Source organism: Zalophus californianus, chromosome 1, assembly GCF_009762305.2.
Source record: "Zalophus californianus isolate mZalCal1 chromosome 1, mZalCal1.pri.v2, whole genome shotgun sequence".
Taxonomy (NCBI): Eukaryota; Metazoa; Chordata; class Mammalia; order Carnivora; family Otariidae; genus Zalophus; species Zalophus californianus.
The window spans coordinates 898,299-914,964 of NC_045595.1; the positions used below are offsets into that span (position 1 = coordinate 898,299).

General features: G+C 64.3%; 2 protein-coding genes across 7 annotated transcripts; one reads left to right on the plus strand and one right to left on the minus strand.

Moving 5' to 3' along the window:
* Positions 1 to 932: 932 nt before the first annotated feature.
* On the minus strand, positions 933 to 8,585 carry PCSK4 (proprotein convertase subtilisin/kexin type 4). Of its 5 annotated transcripts, none has more exons than XM_027587437.2 (15): positions 7,997 to 8,585; positions 7,647 to 7,751; positions 6,036 to 6,122; positions 5,833 to 5,961; positions 5,666 to 5,742; positions 5,469 to 5,557; positions 5,067 to 5,239; positions 4,770 to 4,982; positions 3,403 to 3,503; positions 3,220 to 3,323; positions 3,032 to 3,149; positions 2,613 to 2,834; positions 2,299 to 2,423; positions 1,887 to 2,009; positions 933 to 1,749 (listed from the first exon to the last, which is right to left on the minus strand). In XM_027587437.2, the coding sequence occupies exons 1-15, from the start codon at positions 8,432 to 8,434 to the stop codon at positions 1,295 to 1,297; spliced, it is 2,559 nt and encodes an 852-aa protein (XP_027443238.2). In that variant the 5' UTR covers positions 8,435 to 8,585; the 3' UTR covers positions 933 to 1,294. The 5 variants fall into 5 exon arrangements, with proteins under 5 accessions (XP_027443238.2, XP_027443237.2, XP_027443236.2 ...); XM_027587436.2 differs by having other exon boundaries at positions 2,613 to 2,831; positions 6,036 to 6,128; positions 7,997 to 8,584; XM_027587435.2 differs by having other exon boundaries at positions 6,036 to 6,128; positions 7,997 to 8,584.
* Positions 8,586 to 8,853: 268 nt separating this feature from the next.
* REEP6 (receptor accessory protein 6) lies at positions 8,854 to 13,977 on the plus strand. Of its 2 annotated transcripts, none has more exons than XM_027587440.2 (5): positions 8,854 to 9,288; positions 12,196 to 12,289; positions 12,367 to 12,505; positions 12,758 to 12,836; positions 13,236 to 13,977. In XM_027587440.2, the coding sequence occupies exons 1-5, from the start codon at positions 8,900 to 8,902 to the stop codon at positions 13,945 to 13,947; spliced, it is 1,413 nt and encodes a 470-aa protein (XP_027443241.2). In that variant the 5' UTR covers positions 8,854 to 8,899; the 3' UTR covers positions 13,948 to 13,977. The 2 variants fall into 2 exon arrangements, with proteins under 2 accessions (XP_027443241.2, XP_027443242.1); XM_027587441.1 differs by having other exon boundaries at positions 9,036 to 9,288; positions 12,668 to 12,836; positions 13,236 to 13,896.
* Positions 13,978 to 16,666: the final 2,689 nt, after the last annotated feature.

A 16,666-nucleotide genomic window follows, 5' to 3' on the forward strand; every position in this document is an offset into this window, starting at 1 on the left:
CAGCCTCCCCGGTTCGCGGGTCCTGGAGGAGCATGGGGTGGGCGTGGGGTCCTGTCTCGGCCCCCCTCACTGCGTCACAAAACACAGAGTACTGGTTTTCTGCCTAAAGGGGACAGGGCGCACAACCCACGTGGCTGTCGTGGGAACACAGTTACTGCCCGTGCAAGGGTGGGGGCTGTGCCAGTTACCGGGCAGCTGGCCAGGGACGCTGGACGCAGGTCGGCGTCGCCCCTCCGGTCCCTAACACCTCCCGCCTGGGCTCCTTCCCTGACGGCTAAGGTGGGAAGACAGGCTGAGCAGCGGGCGGGTCTGTGCCTTTCAACAGCTTAATTGAATGTAAGCTACACACCGTACAGTCCACCTGTGTAAAGTGTGCTGTTCGGTGGTTTTGAGAAAGATGTACAACCGTCGCCGTAGTCTGGTTCCAGAACATTCCATCCCCCCAAAAGGAAGCCATGTGTCCATCTGCCGTCACTCTCCGTCCCTCTCCCCCGGGGCCCCCACGAGCCCCCTTCCTGTCCGCGGATGAGCCTGTTCTGGACGTGTCACCCACATGGACTCACACCTCGCGTGGCCTTCCGTGTCTGGTTCCCTCCCTGAGTGTCCTGGGCTTGGGGTCTGTCCCCGGGGCCGCGCGTGTGGATGGAAAAGCGTTTGAGAATCATGCTTCTGTGAGTTCTCAGTGTTAAAGAGAAACTTGCCCAGCAGGATGGAGGGGAACTTAGGGAGTTACGAATGCAACCCTCCACCTGGCTCAGGCCCCCTCGACAACTGGGGTCTCTGGAACCTGGGCTGACCCCCTTTCCTCTGTGGGCCGCTGGGTCCTGCGGTCCTGATGTCTGGGAGAAGACAGTTTCCACGCCTGCACAAGGGAAACCCCAAGCATGACATGGGGATGGGGGCCTGCCCCTTCCCCAAAGGAGACCGCAGACTTGGCACCTCCTATTCAACCTTTATTTGCAAACTCTGAGGTCGGACGTGGTGCCTGAGACTCTGGATGGTGTCTTTGCTCCCCTTGCCCCTCCCCCCCACTTCTGGGGCTGGGAAGGGATGGTTGTCACAGCCTGACCTCTGCCCCACCCCACCCCACCCCCACCCCAAACTGTGTAACTAGACTTTTCTCTCTCTCTCTTTCCCCTGGACCTGCCAATTTCAGGTCCACGGTTCCATGTAGGCCGCCCCTGGCCTGAGGGCCTCAGTGATCAGCCAGAGCCTTCTCAGGGCAGGTTCTCGCAGCCCCAGCCCGGGTACCAGTCTGAAGCAAAGGAGCAGCACAGCGGTGCCTGGCCCCTCGTCAGATGTCTCTAGGTTCCTGCCAGCAGCCGGACCTGGGGTGGTGATGGGGGAGGCCCCCGCATGGTGGCAGGCAGCCTACAGAGAGGACGCTGCAGAGGAAGGGGCTCCCAAAGGCCATGGCCAGCAAGGCCAGGACTGCAGCCTGGGCTCGGCCATGGTGGCAGCTGGGGTGGGCCACTGCGGTGGGCCAGGGGGTGCTGTTGGGAGGGGCAGGGCCCGAGCAGGAGCCCCGATGCTCGTCCAGCATGTAGGCAGGGGGGCAGGTCGTGCAGTTGAGTGGGGAACCGCCGCGGCAGGTGTAGCAGGAGGGGTGGCAGCTCGAGCAGACGCGCAGGGCGGGTGTGGCCGAGTGCCCCGGCCCAGCGGTCACTGCCTGCCGGGTGTGGCTGAAGTACCTCGGGGGACAGTAGGAGAGGCAGAGGTGGCCCAGGATGTAGGCGGGGCTGTGGCATTCTGCGCAGGGGACACACACATGGGGGGGTGAGGCCGAGGCCCATCACCCTGCCTGCCCTCCCGCCCTGGGCTGCACACGCACACTGCCCGCGGCCGCCACCTCCCAGCAGGCAGGTTGGGCCACGCCAGGCACTCACCCTGGCACAGCCCCTCTGTGTCCCGCTGCACACACGCGCTGCTGGTCACCTGGGGGCCAGGGGGCCGCGCCGTCATGTCCTCGGCCGTCCCATACAGCAGCAGCGTGTAGTGGTACAGAGTCCCTGGGCAGGGGTTGCGGTGGGCACGGGGAGGAGGGGCAGAGGCTGTTGGCAGCCTGGTCCCGCCCTTCTGGGCCCCTCTCCCCAGCCACCCGACCCCAAGCTGGAGTCCCAGACCCAGACAGCACCCAGGCTGAGCACCCACTGTGCACCGGGCACTGAACGCCGATGGGAACATATGATGTGCCAGACACACCGGCTTGGCCTCTCGGGGAGACCACTGGGAGCCCCTGGCAGTGGGGTCCCTGGGTGGCTCCAGAGCCCGAGGCCCCAGCCTGCATGCAACTCTCACCTGTGTTGAAATAGTAGCCCTTGTTTTCCAGGCCCAGAGTCCACGAGCCCTGCGGGTCCTCGTCCCAGAAGTGGGTGGACATGAAGATCCAGTTGTTGTAGCCTTGGCTGCTGACATCCAAGGGTCTGGGACAGAAGGCGGGGGCGGGGGGTGGAGCGGGCCACATGTTGGCTGCTGGGAGGGCTCCCACGGGGTGGGGGGAAGGGCTCGGGCCGGGGGGTGGAGGGCAGGTGTCTGGCCGGAGCAGACCCACCCAGACCCTCCCTGACCCCACAGTGTGCATTTGCCCCAGGCCAGGTCCTCCGTCCCGGTACCTGATGGCCACGAGCGTGGAGCGGGTGCCCATGGGGCTGGTGAGCGAGATCTCCAGGTCCCCCCGGCGGCTGTAGGACAGTGACAGTTGCACCTGCACGTGCTCCAGTGAGCGGATGTAGTTGGCATGGCCAGCGCAGGCCGACACATTCTTCCTCACTTGCATCAGCGGCAGGATGGGGCTAGGGGTGGCGTGGGGGGTGAGGGCCCCTCCTGCGGGCCTGCTGGGGGATGGGCAGCCAGCAGGTGGGGTGTGGGCTCAGATCGTGGGGCTTAGCCTCTCCTTTGATAGATGAGTAAGCAGAGGCCTCGGGACCAGCCTCCCACGTGTTTGCCAACCTCCCCCCCCCACGGTAATGACAGGTGTAGGGAGATGACAGGCAAGCACAGTGGGGGGAGGGCGGCTGAGGAGGGCGCTCACGTGGGGGTGTGTATGATCCGGATGGCGCATTTCTGCTGGGGCTGTGTGGGCAGCCACGTTCGAGCCATGTCCACCAGCAGCCTGGCATCCAGCAGCCCGTAGCCATAGTGGTGGCTCACTGTGTGGAGGGGTGGTCATCACTCGCCCCACGGGCGTGGCATCCCCACCTCCAGCTGGCCCTGCCTCACCTTGGCGCCCCACACCGTTGGTCCTCCAGTCCTCAGCCTGGAGCTGTGCTGGCCTGGACGCCCGGACCACCAGGTGCTGCATGTCCCTCCACGTCAAGAACGGGCTGGGGGCAGGTGAGGGCAGGTGAGCTGGGGCCACGCTGGGGGGTGAGCGCGGTAAGCGGGCTCCCCTCCGTCACCTACTTGGCCTCCAGAGCCAGGGCGATCATGCCCGCAGCCAGCGGGGCCGAGGCCGAGGTGCCCGTGTGTTTGTCCGTGCACTGGTGGTGCAGGTCTGTGGTGACCTAGGGGCAGACAGGGGCGCTTGGGGGGCCCGTACCCATGAAAACCCAGACTTGGTTCAAGAAAGTGCCGCAGAGATCCCACCAGAAAAGGGCCCTGGGGAACCCGCCCTGCTTGGAAGACAGGAGGATGTGTGAAGGGGTGTCACGGGGCAGCCCTGGGAGGAGGGGAAGTGGGGAGCAGGAGGGAAGGTGGGGGAGGGGACAGTAGAAGGGGGGAGGAGGGAGTGACTTAGGAGGAGGGAATGGGAGAGAAGGGGGCAGAAGGGAAAGTGAGGGATAAACAGGTGGGAAGGAACAGAGTACAGCTGGGGAGGGTGCAGGTGAGAGGGGCAGGGGACAGGAGTGGAGGGGTGGGGGCGGGTGGGAAGGGGGCAGGGGACAGGCAGGAAGGGAGCAGAGGTCAGGAGGGAAGGGGCAAGGGACGGTGGGGGGGGCGGGGACGGTCAGGAGGGGGCGGGGACGGCCAGGAGGGGGGCGGGGACGGTCAGGAGGGGGGCGGGGACGGTCAGGAGGGGGCGGGGACGGTCAGGAGGGGGGCGGGGACGGTCAGGAGAGGGCGGGGACGGTCAGGAGAGGGCGGGGACGGTCAGGAGGGGGGCGGGGACGGTCAGGAGGGGGCGGGGACGGTCAGGAGAGGGCGGGGACGGTCAGGAGGGGGCGGGGACGGTCAGGAGGGGGCGGGGACGGTCAGGAGGGGGGCGGGGACGGTCAGGAGGGGGCGGGGACGGTCAGGAGAGGGCGGGGACGGTCAGGAGGGGGGCGGGGACGGTCAGGAGGGGGCGGGGACGGTCAGGAGAGGGGCGGGGACGGTCAGGAGGGGACGGGGACGGTCAGGAGGAGGGCGGGGACGGTGGGGGGCGGGGACGGTCAGGAGGGGGGCGGGGACGGTCAGGGGGGCGGGGACGGTCAGGAGGGGGCGGGGACGGTCAGGAGGGGCGGGGACGGCCAGGAGGGGCGGGGACGGTCAGGAGGGGACGGGGACGGTCAGGAGGGGCGGGGACGGCCAGGAGGGGCGGGGACGGCCAGGAGCGGCGCGGGGACGGTCGGGGGGGGCGGGGACGGTCAAGAGGGGCGGGGACGGCCGGGGAGTGGGGCGGGGACGGTCGGGGGGGGGCGGGGACGGTCAGGAGGGGGCGGGGACGGTCAGGAGGGGCGGGGACGGTCAGGAGGGGGCGGGGACGGTCAGGAGGGGGCGGGGACGGTCGGGGGGCGGGGACAGGCCGCAAGGAGGAGCCTGTCTGGCGGACTTGGGGTGCGGACACTCACGATCTGCGGGTCCGCGGCCACGCCGCTGCTGTAGGTGGTGGTGAGCGTGGAGGCGCAGGCCTCGCTGTACCAGGGCACGCGGCCCTGCCAGGTGGTGCTGCCCACCGAGAGCGTGTGGATGCTGTTGGTGTAGCCGTCACAGTTGCAGTTGTCATAGTGCAGGCCGCCGTTGCCCGACGCCCAGACGAAGAGCGTGCCCAGCCCACCGCGGCCCTGCACACAGGGACGGGGGACCGGGATGGGGGCGTCGGCCTTGGGAGCAGGCCCAGGCCCGCCGAGGCCCCGGGGTGCGCTCACCTTGGTCACGCCGCGCCTGAAGGCCTCCCGGGTGAGGATGCCGGGGCCGTCCACCGTGCGGCCGTCGTCCTCGGGGCCCCAGCTGGCGCTGTAGATGTGGATGTGCTGCGGCTGCAGGCTCAGCGACTGGGCCTCGATGACGTCCGTGATGGTGCCATCCAGCATGCGCACGCCTGCACGGGCCGCGGCGGGAGGGGCGGGAGGGGACGTCGGGCCTCTGTGCATGGCCCCGCCGCACCCCACCCCTGCGGGTTTGTCCAGCTCCCCGGGAGGGATGGAGCATCCGTGCGGGGCCCCGCACGTCCCCCCCCAAGGTGCCGTCCTGGGGCTGCCCGCGAGCTCTCGATCCGGCACCCCGGGCCGCCCAGCGTCCCGGGGCCCGAGGAGCCGGAGCCCGCGTACCTCCAATGCGCGCATTGTAGGCCACGCCTGTGCCGCAGAACCCGTTGTTTGCCATTGCTGCCACTTCCCCAGCACAGCGGGTCCCGTGCCTGGTGCCAAGGGGGGAGGGGAGCCCGTTACAGCCCCCCACCCACCGGGTCCCCGCAAGGCACGGGGGGGGGGGGCGGCCCTCACACCCTGGAGGACGCCAGGCTCACCGGTTGTCATCACTGGGTGTGTATCGCGGCTGGGGGTCTGGGTCATAGTCATTGAAGTCGTAGCTGGCCAGGGGGTCCTGGGGGCGGAGCGGGGACATGAGGGCTGGGGGGCCGGCTGTGGGACCTGGGGCAGCCCCCACCCAGCACTCCGGTCCCCGTGGTCTCACATAGTTGGCCCAGAGGTCCGGGTGGTCCTTCTCGATGCCATCGTCCAGGACAGAGACCACAATGCCCTGGCCCGACAGCCCCTGGCTCCAGACCTGCAGGATGTTCAGGTCCGGCTGCACCTTGTTGTTCTGTGCAAGGCAGGCGCTGGGGTCAGTGGGGCTCTGGCCCCACCCGCCCCCACCACCCAGCTCGGCTTGCTCACCATGTACCACTGTTTGGAGAACCAGGGGTCTGTGGGTACCACCGCCGAGCGCTTCACCCGCCGCTGGAGCGTCTGCTGCTCAAACCACTGCACCTAGAGGCGGATGCACACTGCAGGAGGGGGCTGGACCCCAAGAACCAGCCTACCCTCCACCCAACGGTCCTGCCCCCACACCCATGCCCCTTAGAGGGCCCTGCCCCTCCCAGTCTCTCCCACCGATTCCTAGTCAAAGGGCCCCAGGGCTGCTTCCACGGTCGGCAGGCCTCTTCCTCAGGTCCACCAAGGGGAGATTGTGGGGCCACGGCTGGGTGGGATGTGTCTGCGTAGTCCACTGCCTGTCCTGGGTCCCTCATGGTGTGGAACAGGGCCCGGGACCTTGTGTTTGCTGAGGCTGCTCTTTGGGGTCCCCATGTGCCTGAGGCTCTGCCTTCAGAGGGGACCAAGGCCCTCAGATCACCAGTCACCTGGGCCCACTGACATGTGGCAACTGCTCTTGAAGTCCAACCCTGCCCCTTCCCTAGTCCCTGTTCTAGATCCTTCTGCCCAAGACCTGCCCATCTCCCCCCTGTAGTGGCCATTTCTCTCTACCACTCCTCCCCACCCCTCAAAAGACATCCCAGGATGGCCATACCTGCCTCCTCCCGGGTTCCCCCTCAGCCCCCGTGCCTCTCTACAACACTGCAGCATCACTCCCTGCTGAGACCCTCCTGTGCTGCCCCCCTTTCCAGGGCCCACAAAGCTTTGCTTAATCTGGCCCTCACCAGCTTCCCTCTGCTACAATAGCCACAGTGGCTCCCTCACCCCAGGGCTTTTGCACATGCTGTTCTGCCTGCCCCAGGCTGTTCTTCCTCAGACCTCTGCCCTTCCTTTTTTCCTTGTTGATCTCCCACCCCCCAAACCAGTTCATATGCCCTCCCCCCCATCTGTGATGGGGCAATTGTCTCCCCATTTGCACAGCTTCAGACGTGGGAGCTGGCCCTGATTTCTCTCTGTCCCACAAATCCAATCCATTGGCAAACCCTGGCCTCTCTCCTGTAGACCCCATCTGGAACCAGCAACTCCTGCATCCAGTGCTCCTAGTGGGTTTCAGGTTACCAAGCCTCTTACCTCCATGCCAATCAGCCCCGCGGCCCAGCCCATACCCCATCATGACTCCTGAGGGCTTGCAGATTCAGCCTCACTCCCCAGCTTGGCATCTAAAGCCTTTTCCCCCAGTCTGGCGCCTCTCTGAGCATCTCACAGTCTCGCTGGGTGACTTTAGGCAAGGTTCCTACTCTGGACCTGTTGCTTCTGTCCTTAAAAGGGCCAATTCCCTTCCCTCCATTTCAGGAACTAGAACGGTACCTGCCGTCTTTATGGAGTACAGAGGAACCTTGATCTTTCAGGGTGAGCTAGAGGAGGGGAGTGGGGGGAAGCGGGGAGACAAGAAATGCTGACAGTGGGCCAGGCCCTGAGGTGAGCACGGCACCCATTCGTGACCCATTGCTCTCCACAGATGGTCCCCACTGTACAGAAGCGGGGCGGGGGGGGGAACCAAGTGGAAACCCAGACTAAGAGAGAGCAGGTGCCTTGAATAACAGGAGGTGGCCCAGACCACCAGGCCAGGCTCACCTTGGGGTCTTTCTTTAGGCGCAGGCGATGGCCCCAGTGTGGGGTCAGGGACTGCTGGACCACGCCCCGGTGCCGCAGGTGGTAGTACTGCCCGTCAGGAAAGATCTGGGAAAGTGGGGAAGCATCTGCAACCATGGCACCTGGCTCCGAGATGGAATCCCCCAGGACAGTGGCCCACACCTCTTGCTTGCATCCTCCACCCAACCAGGTGCCCTCTAGAGGTCCCAGAATCTGAAGCTGGTCGAGGCAAGGGTGGGCTGGGGGTTCTTGGTATCTTGGGTACCCCTCCCGTCTCCGGGGTCTGGGGTCGTCCAGCCCCCGCCCCTCCTGTCCACTTGGGTCCTACCCACCTGCCCCAGGTTGACGAAGCCGAATTTGCGCGCCAGGCGCTCGGCCTCCCGGTAACCCTGGGACACCCGCACGGCCCAGCTGCTGACATAGATGGGGGCCCGGGCCGAGGACCACCCCACAGGCAGGGGGCCAACGAGGGCCAGGCCCAGGGCTACGACTAGGCGCAGCCAGAGCGCAGTCTGGGCGGGCCGCATGGCGGCGGGGGCGGGGCCGGGCCGGGGCCTCCGAAAGCCCCTCCCCCTGGCCAAACCGCCGAGTCCCAGGCGCCCGCCCCGCCCCCGAGGCCATAGCAACCCCTGGAAGGCTTCAACTCCCAGAGGGCCTTGCGGCTCCCCCTTGAGGAGCGCGAAGATCCGGCCGAGGTCGGGGCGGGGGGGACAAAGGCCCGCCCCGGTCTTCCGCAGATCCAAACCCTCTGGAGCCTCAGTCTCCCCCATTTGTACAGTGACCAAATCTTCCGACCAAGAGGAGCGGATTCTCGGCTGCTAGCCTTGGCCCCGCCCCTTTGTTTGGCCCCGCCCGCTTTCCTGCACACCCCTCCTCCTTGAATCAGCCCTGCCTCCTGCCTGGTCCAACCGGACTTGTTCTTCCGAGTAAGTCCCGCCTCCTGGATTCAGCTCCGTCCCATCCCCCTGCCCTGAGATTCTGTCCCTCCTCCTTTATGATCAGCCCCGCCCCTCCCCTGTTCTCGCCAATCATCTCTGGACTTTCTTCGGGTCCTCCCACAAGCTCCGCCCCCACAACAGCTCAGCCAATAATCCCCGGCCATGACCCCGCCCCTCCAATCCGCTACGTTACCCCCCCCCCCCCCCCCCGCTCCGCCAATCGGCACCCTTGGCCTCCGCGCCGCGCCCCCTCCCCCCGGAGTCGCGGCTGAGGCGGCCGCGGCCCGCCAGAGGGCAATGAGGCAGGGGAGACGGGGCAGGCCCCACCTCCTTTGTCCGCCCTGCCCTCCCATTGGCCGGAGTGGGGGGCAGGGGGCGGAGACCAGCCCGGGGGCGGAGACCAGCCCAGGGGCGGAGACCAGCCCGGGGGCGGAGACCAGCCCGGGGGCGGAGACCAGCCCGGGGGCGGAGCCGAGCTGCTCGCGCCCGGGGAAGGCGGCACGCGCGCTGCGGGGCGGGTGCGTAGAGCAGCGGTCGAGCTCCGGCTGCCAACCCCGGGCCCGCCGGTGCCATGGACGGCCTGCGCCAGCGCTTCGAGCGCCTTCTGGAACAGAGGAACTTGGCCACGGAAGCGCTAGGGGCTCTCGAAGCCAAGACAGGCATCGACAAGCGGTACTTGGCCGCGGGTGAGCCGTCCGGGGCGCTTGGGACTGCTGCCCCGTTTCGCCGACGGGCACATTGAGGCTCTGGGGCACCCGGGTCCCGGACCTGATCCTTTCCGGCCGGCGCCTCCTGCGGGGTCTGGGCTCGGACGGCGGGGTGCACCCCACTCTCCAGCAGGGAGACGGAGATCCTGGGGAGGGGTCGTGGACCAGGACTTCGCGTCTGCCTGCAGCCTCTCGCCTGCCCCCGCCGTGCGATCTGGGGCGAGTGTCACCCACCTCTCTCGGCCCCTGCATTACCTCCATTCCCGTCCTCGGGTCTGGAGGCTGTCGCTGCCCCTTCCCTGGTGGCCCTGGGTGACCGCCAGGCCGAAGTCCGGTTCTTCCAGTTGTTCTGTACGCCCTGGGGGGGGAGGAGAGGGCCGCGGGTAGGCAGCCAGTGCCCTGAGAGTCTTGCCACACCCCCGACCCACATGGAGCCCAGCCTGGAAGCAAGCGTAGAGATCTTACCGTTTTGTCGAGGGGGATGCTCCAGGCCAGGAGGGGAAGGGTCACTCCCATCCCTCTTCCCTCCATTGTTTTCCTGCGAGTACCCTTCCCTTAGCCTGCCCCCTCCCTCTCCTCCCCGATGGCTTTGGCCCGCTTAGTGAGTAGTTGAATTGGGTTGTTTGCTGCTGTGGAGTTGGAGAAATACTGGGTGGGGGACCACAGAGAGGGGGTCCAGTTACTCCTGACTGTGAGGGCTCACCCTGGGACGGAGCAGCCTGATCGATCGCCCGCTACTCCACCCCAGCAGTGCCTCCTCTAACTTTCTTCCTCAATGACCTTGGCTGGGCCCCACTACCCTCCCAAACTGTCTAGTAAGCACTCCTTAAATACCTTCCTCCCCTCTTTTTCCGTGTTCCAGGCCCATCAGGGCTGCCACCCCTCCCAGGAAGCCCACTGGAATGGATCTTGGGGACCTTTGTCCAGACCTGGCGGGGGGCTTTGGGCCAAGGACAGGGGCATGTGTTTTGAGCACCTTCTGCCGGCAGATCCTGGGAGTCCTCTTTCCCCCCTTTCCCCCTCAGCAGGGGTACCCCCGTGCCCGGCAGCCCAAGGAAGGCTCATTTGTTCCCCCAGGCCTCCTGTGCCCAACCACATCAGCTCAGCCAGGAACCTGCCCCCGGGGAGCAGGCCCTGACTTCTCTGCTGACTTTCCACATCCCTGGTACCTGTGGGCAGGAAATTTAGGTCATAGAGCCCTGGGGAGGGGCCTGTGTGGAGGCTGGGAGTCACAGGGAGGAAACTGAGGCCTAGAGAGTCAGAGGCTTTGAGGGAGGCTGCCTCTGCCACCTGCCCTGTCTGGAGCATCCACCGCTCCCTACCCACCTCCCCCCCAAGCCCCATCTGTTGCTGATCTCTGGGGCTGTGCCCTCCCCCCATGTCCAAGGTCATCCGCCCATTGCTGAGGCTGCAGGAATAGGGATTGAGGGGAGAGGTGCCCTAGGAAAGCCACTCCTCCCCAACTAGCAATTTCCCCCGTGCCCAGATGTGGGAACTCTTGGGCCCCAGCTGCTCCAAATGACCAAATCCCCAGCCCAGATAACAAAGGAGGAAACCCGGAGGAGGCAGTGACCTCCCAGGGCCAACTGGGGAGGCTCCCCTCCCTCTCTTGACCCCTGGCCCTAGGGACAAAGACTAATGCAGGTGGAGGGAAGGGTGGGGGTGACTCTGCCCTTGGGTACACAGGTGATCTCTGTCTCTGCGGATAACAGGCTGGAGGCTGTAAAATGCTCTGTGAGTGACCTTGGGCCTCACTCCCCGGGTTCCCGTGTTGTTCTGGCCATAGAACGAGCTACAGCAGGGAAGTGCAGGGACCTGCACACAAGAAGCACTTAATAAATGCTGTGTTCACCATTCATGCTTTCAGAGTGGCTCGCGCTCCTGGCTCCCCGCCTCCCCCAACAATGTTTTCTTGGAGCCTTCATCCCTGGGAATGTGTTTGCATGCCTAGAAGGTGCTCAGTAAACGTGTAGACAGGAGGAGCCCCTCCGTGGAGTGGTATTTAGCCATCCCCACGGCAACCTTAGGAGGCAGGGCCATTACCACCCCACTGACAGATGGGGAAACTGAGGCTCCAAGCAGAGAGAGACTTGCTTGGTGTCACGTGGTAGGTGGAATAGCAGAGGGCTCTCCTGGGTCTGGGGGACTCTACTGCTCTTAGCTGTCTCGCACTAAGACAAGGGTCCTCACACAGGGCCATGCGGTCCCCCTCAGGACACTGGGCAGTGTCTGGGGACATGACATGGGTGGTTGTCACAACCGGGGGTGCTCCTGGCATCGACAGGGTGGAGCCGAGGATGCTGCTCAGCCCCCCCCCGCCCAGCGCCCAGGACGCCCCCACAGAAGATGATCCCACAGGGCTTGTCTGCAGGGCTGAGGATGAAAAACTCCATTGAGATCAAAGTTACAAATGTTGCCTTTCTCTGCTCACTGCGAGTCAAGCCTTAATGTCAGAATGGCCTTTCTTTTAGGTTTTTCTCCCATCACTTACATTTAAACGCTGGTCCCTTGTGCCCTCCCTCTCCCATAGGACCTGGAGTAAGCAGTTACAATTGCAGATGGTCATGTATTCATTCAACAAACGTTTATTGGGCAGCTACTCTACCTATGAGGGCCAAGGTCCCTGCCTGCCCTTGAGGAGCTCACAGTCCAGAGGTTGGGGGGACACCGACTGGTTAACTGGTTACAGACACAAAACATGGGGCTGAGGGCCACGGTGGGGTTTGCCCAGGTGCTGCGGGAGCAGCAAATGCATCCTGGTGGGGTCCCTGAGGCTTCTAGGGGGAGTGGTTGTTGCAGACTGTGTCTGGCAGGCCAGGAGGCGGCCTGGGGGCGCCATGGTCCGGCTGGGAGGGTGCCATCCTGCCCACACCCTCTCTTCTGCAGGGGCCACCACTCTGCTAAGCCTGTATCTTCTCTTCGGCTTCGGGGCGTCTCTACTGTGCAATGTAATCGGCTTTGTGTACCCAGCGTATGCTTCGTGAGTCCTGCTGGCTGTCCAGGTGGGGGGTGTCTGGGGGCTCTGGGCAGCCCCTGACTCTGCCCACCTCCCCCCAGAATCAAAGCAATCGAGAGCCCAAGCAAAGAAGACGACACTGTGTGGCTCACGTACTGGGTGGTGTACGGCCTGTTCGGGCTGGCCGAGTTCTTCAGCGATCTACTCCTGTCCTGGTTCCCTTTCTACTACGCGGGCAAGGTGGGTGCCCCCGGGACACACACGGGACTGTGCTGCCTCCCGGGGTGCAAAGGGGAGACTCACCTTCTCCGAGGAAGTAGGCCCGTCCCAAGGGGTGTCTGATGGGGGAGGCCCAGGCTCATGCCCGAGGGACAGAGTGTAACTCCTGCCCCGTGCCCACAGTGCGCCTTCCTGTTGTTCTGCATGATTCCCGGGCCTTGGAACGGGGCTCACATGCTGTATCACCGCGCCATTCGTCCACTGTTTCTAAAGCATCACGAGGCCGTGGACAGCGTCGTGAGGGACTTCAGCGGGCGAGCTCTGGACGTGGCAGCCGGAATAACCCGGGACGGTGTGTGCTCACTGGGCGCGGGGCTGTCTGTCTGTCCCAGCCTCTGTCTGCCTGTGTGTCCCAGCCCACCAGCCCCTGCTCGCTTTCACTGCTGCCCCCTCCCTCCTCACCCCACCTGGCATCCGTCTGGTCTCCACCCCCTCACTGTCAGCCTCTCTCTCCTACATTTGCTTTCGGGAACCAGTCCTGCAGACCCTGGCCCGCGGCCGGGCTCTTGTCACCCCCACAGCTGCCCTTGGAGCTGACCGTACGTAGCCCCCAGCCCTGGGAGGTAGGGCCTGTGCGTGTGCAAGATGGCCTATAGGATAGCTGTCCCCTTGGAGGAGGGACGGCCTTGGTCTCCCCGCCGCGCCGCTCCGCCCCGGGGCCCGCCTCACCCCCACGGCTGTCTCTTCGCAGCCAAAGCAAGCATGACCCAGCTCCAGAAGGACAAGTGAAAGCCGCGCCCCAGCTCTACAAACAGCCGTCGGCTGGCGAGCTGGGGGGCACATCACAGCCCAAGTCCTCCACGGATTCCTCAGCTTACTCCCGGGTGGAGGCCGCCACCAGCCCCTCGTCCCCCAGCAAGCCAGCCCCCGGGAGCTCCTCACACAGCCGGTCCCCGCTGCGCTCCCCGGCCAGCGCCTCCCAGTTGCCTGGCAAGTCCCGGGGCCCGCCTCGGCCCCGAGACAGCTCCTCCAGCCAGCCCACCCTGGCTGCCAGCCAGCAGCAAGCCCGGTCGTCCGTCACCTCCTCAGGCCGACCCCAGCCAGCCCGCGAGTCCTCAGGCTCCGCCGTGCTGCGCCCCAGCACCTCCTCCAGCCAGGCACCCCACGTCATGCCGTCCCCCAGCGGTGCCACCATCCCCACGCAGCCCCCCAACAAAACCTCGGATGGGCCCGAGGACCTGGCCCCCAAGGCCTCCAAGTCCAGAAGACAGCAGGAGAAGGGGTCCCCAGCGCAGCCCCACGGTGGCAGCTCGGGCACCGAGCTGCCTGTCCCCTGCCAGTCCGAGTCCTCTCTGGAGTACACCTCCGAGTCTACCACGGAGGTCACCTGCAGCTGGCCCCACCCCAGGCACAAGCTCTGGTACCTGCAGCACTGCTGGAGGCTGAAACACCTGGCCTGCTAGCAAGCACTCAATAAAGTTCACCTGGATGAACTTCGTCTGGCCGTGTGTCCGCGGGGGAGCCCCGGGCCGGGCCTTCGTGGGCCCTGTCTCCTCTGATCAGGAGCGGATGCGCTGTGGCCCCACGCTACACTCAAGGAAGCTGAGGCCAGAGAGCCACCCCCACTCGCCTGAGGTCTTGCCTTGTGGCCGAGAAGGCTCCCAAAGGAGACCTGGAGAGAGAATCGGAGTACAAGTCCTTTCTTGGGAGGGCATCCCCGGCAGGTCCGGTCAGGGGTGGGGCTGTGAGATGCGGGAGAGGAAGGAAGCTAAGCCTGGGTGTTGCCAAGCCCCTAGCTGCTGCGGGCACCTGGAGCCCCATCCCATGGAGGCTCTGGGAAACAGTGTCGCCTTCGCACCGGAGACCTCTCCCGCTCGCCATCTGGCTGGTCCCTGGGCGGGGGGAGGGCAGTGGCCATTCGTTCTAGCCTGTGTCCCCTGCAAGCAGCGTGGGGGCCGAGGAAGGCTTCAGCAAAGGTGGGGGGCCCGGCGGTTGCCATCGGAGTGGGTTCGTGGGAGTGGGGAGGAGGGGAAGGGTGTCACTAGCAGCCCACAGTTGGTCTCTCTTTGGACACCGGCATGGCCCCGATCATAAAACCAGGCAGAGACCCAAGCCCGTTGCACGGAGACAGATGTAAAAAGAGCAAACTCAGTCCAGCAGTATGCTGACAAAATAGAACACCCCCCCCCCATTGGAGGTCAGGTTCCTGGAAGCAGAGTCTGCGTTGGAAGCTGGCAGGGGAGTGCGGGGGGAGCTGGGCCAGGAGGTGGTCTCAGCTTGTGGGGGCAGGACCCTGGAGTGCAGGACCCGCACCCTGGCGTTCTGCCTTAAGGCCAGGTGGGTTGTCACCTGTGTCTGTCAGTCCTGAGTCTCAGCCCACAACCAAGAGGGGCTGTAACCCTGAGGCACCTCCCATCACCCAAAGACAAGTCCCTAGCTGGGCAGCTGCAGCCACAGTGAGGAAGGACCTGGGGACCCGCAGTGTCCGCCTCGGTCTGCCCCTCCCACCCAAGGGCTGCTTCTCCAAGATTCTGGGTGATCATGACTTCTTTTTTTTTTTTTTTTAAAGATTTATTTGTTTGAGAGAGTGAGGGAGATCACGCATGAGCAGGGGGAGGGGCAGAGGGAGAGGGAGAGAATCTCAAGCCGACTCCCCCCTGAGCACGACTCTGAGATCACCACCTGAGCCGGAGTCAAGAGTGGGACACTTAATCGACCGAGCCCCCCAGGCGCCCCCGGGTAATCGTGCCCTGGGGACACTGGACAATGTTTGGAAACACTGCAGGCGTCTGTGCAGCGTCCCACAGTCCACTGACACGTCACTGCCGCTGGTGGTGGCCGCATTCATCCAAGACAAGGTTCCCCCAAAGGAGGCAGCCCTCTGCAGCCACCTGCCCCGCAGCCTGTGTCCTCATCCTTGAGAATGCCAGTGAAGGAGGAGGGAGCACTTAGAGCTGCTGGTGAGCAACTGGTCCAATTTGTTTATTTGCTCATTCAACAAATATTGAGCACCTACTGTATGCCAGGCCCTGTTGCAACAGTCAAGGGTACATAATGGCCCAGAGAGAGAAAAATCTCTGCTCCTAAGGATTTGGGGAGGTGACAACAGCATGATAAATGTATATGTCAGAGGGAGGTGAATGTTGCTGGGGGCGGGGATGCAGTGGGGAGTTGGGTGGGGTGGCAATTTCAGGAACAGTCAGAGAAAGACCTGTCTATGAAAGTGACATTTGAGGAGAGGCCTGAAGGAGATAGGAAAGTCAGGTCAGAGGGCGTGGGTCTTGTGAAAGCCAGGGTAAATATGGTCCTGGCAGAGAGAAAAGCACATGCAAAGGCCCTGGGGCAGGACTGTGCCTGGCAGGTTAGAGGAAGAGTGCGGTAGCCAGTGTGGCTGGAGCTGAATGAGTGAAGGGGAGAGGAGGGAAGTGGGGTGAGGCTGACCTCGCAGATATCTGGAAGGTGTGGTGAGGACTTTGCCTTTGCTTGGGGATGCAGGCTTTGCAGGGAGCAAGGGAGGGACCGAGCATAATCATTAATGAGCCTCCCTCCTGCCCCGCCCCCCGCCCTGCTGAGAAGTCCAGATGGGTGTGGGGGACAGGGATCTGGGAATCTGCTTATCGCTGGCCCAGCTGTTTGAAGACTGTGGTGTGGCCATAGTCCAGGGATGGACAAGGAGGTACCAGGCTTGCTCTGCACCTGGCATTGACCCCTGCCATCCAAGGGGGCAGCAAAATGGGCTCTAGCTGTGTCCCTTCAGAGATTTTCCCGAGACCGCCAGGGGTCAGCCCACCAGGGAGCACAGGTCGGAGGACACACCTGTCTTACCAGGTTGAAACAGGACCTTTAGCCCCTCAGGCCTGTTTGTTGTTTGTTTGTTTGTTTTTAAGATTTTATTTATTTATTTGAGAGAAAGAGCAGAGAGAGAGAATGAGCGAGCGCACGAGTGTAGGGGATGCGGGGCTCGATCCCAGGACCCTGAGATCATGACCTGAACTGAAGGCAGATGCTCAACTGACTGAGCCACCCAGGTGCCCCTATTTTGTTTTTAATTTAAACACACAGAAAAGTGTAACCAGCCACTCAGAGCTGGTGACGCAACACGGCCAGCCCCTCCCCCCGTCGGTGGCCCCCCGTCTTGACTCTGTTTACGTTGTCTGTGCGCATCACTTACGTCTCAACTAC

What these genes read in the sequence shown, in the direction of transcription:
- PCSK4 (XM_027587435.2), bottom strand. Translation starts at nt 8,434, where the DNA reads ATGGGGGAGACTGAGGCTCCAGAGGGTTTGGATCTGCGGAAGACCGGG. An exon ending in GCTTCGTCAACCTGGGGCAG is followed by an intron (nt 7,752 to 7,996) that starts GTGGGTAGGACC and finishes CCACTTTCCCAG; the next exon opens with ATCTTTCCTGACGGGCAGTA. An exon ending in TCTCCAAACAGTGGTACATG is followed by an intron (nt 5,962 to 6,035) that starts GTGAGCAAGCCG and finishes TGCCTTGCACAG; the next exon opens with AACAACAAGGTGCAGCCGGA.
- REEP6 (XM_027587440.2), top strand. Translation starts at nt 8,900, where the DNA reads ATGAGGCAGGGGAGACGGGGCAGGCCCCACCTCCTTTGTCCGCCCTGC. An exon ending in CAAGCGGTACTTGGCCGCGG is followed by an intron (nt 9,289 to 12,195) that starts GTGAGCCGTCCG and finishes TCTCTTCTGCAG; the next exon opens with GGGCCACCACTCTGCTAAGC. An exon ending in GTGTACCCAGCGTATGCTTC is followed by an intron (nt 12,290 to 12,366) that starts GTGAGTCCTGCT and finishes ACCTCCCCCCAG; the next exon opens with AATCAAAGCAATCGAGAGCC.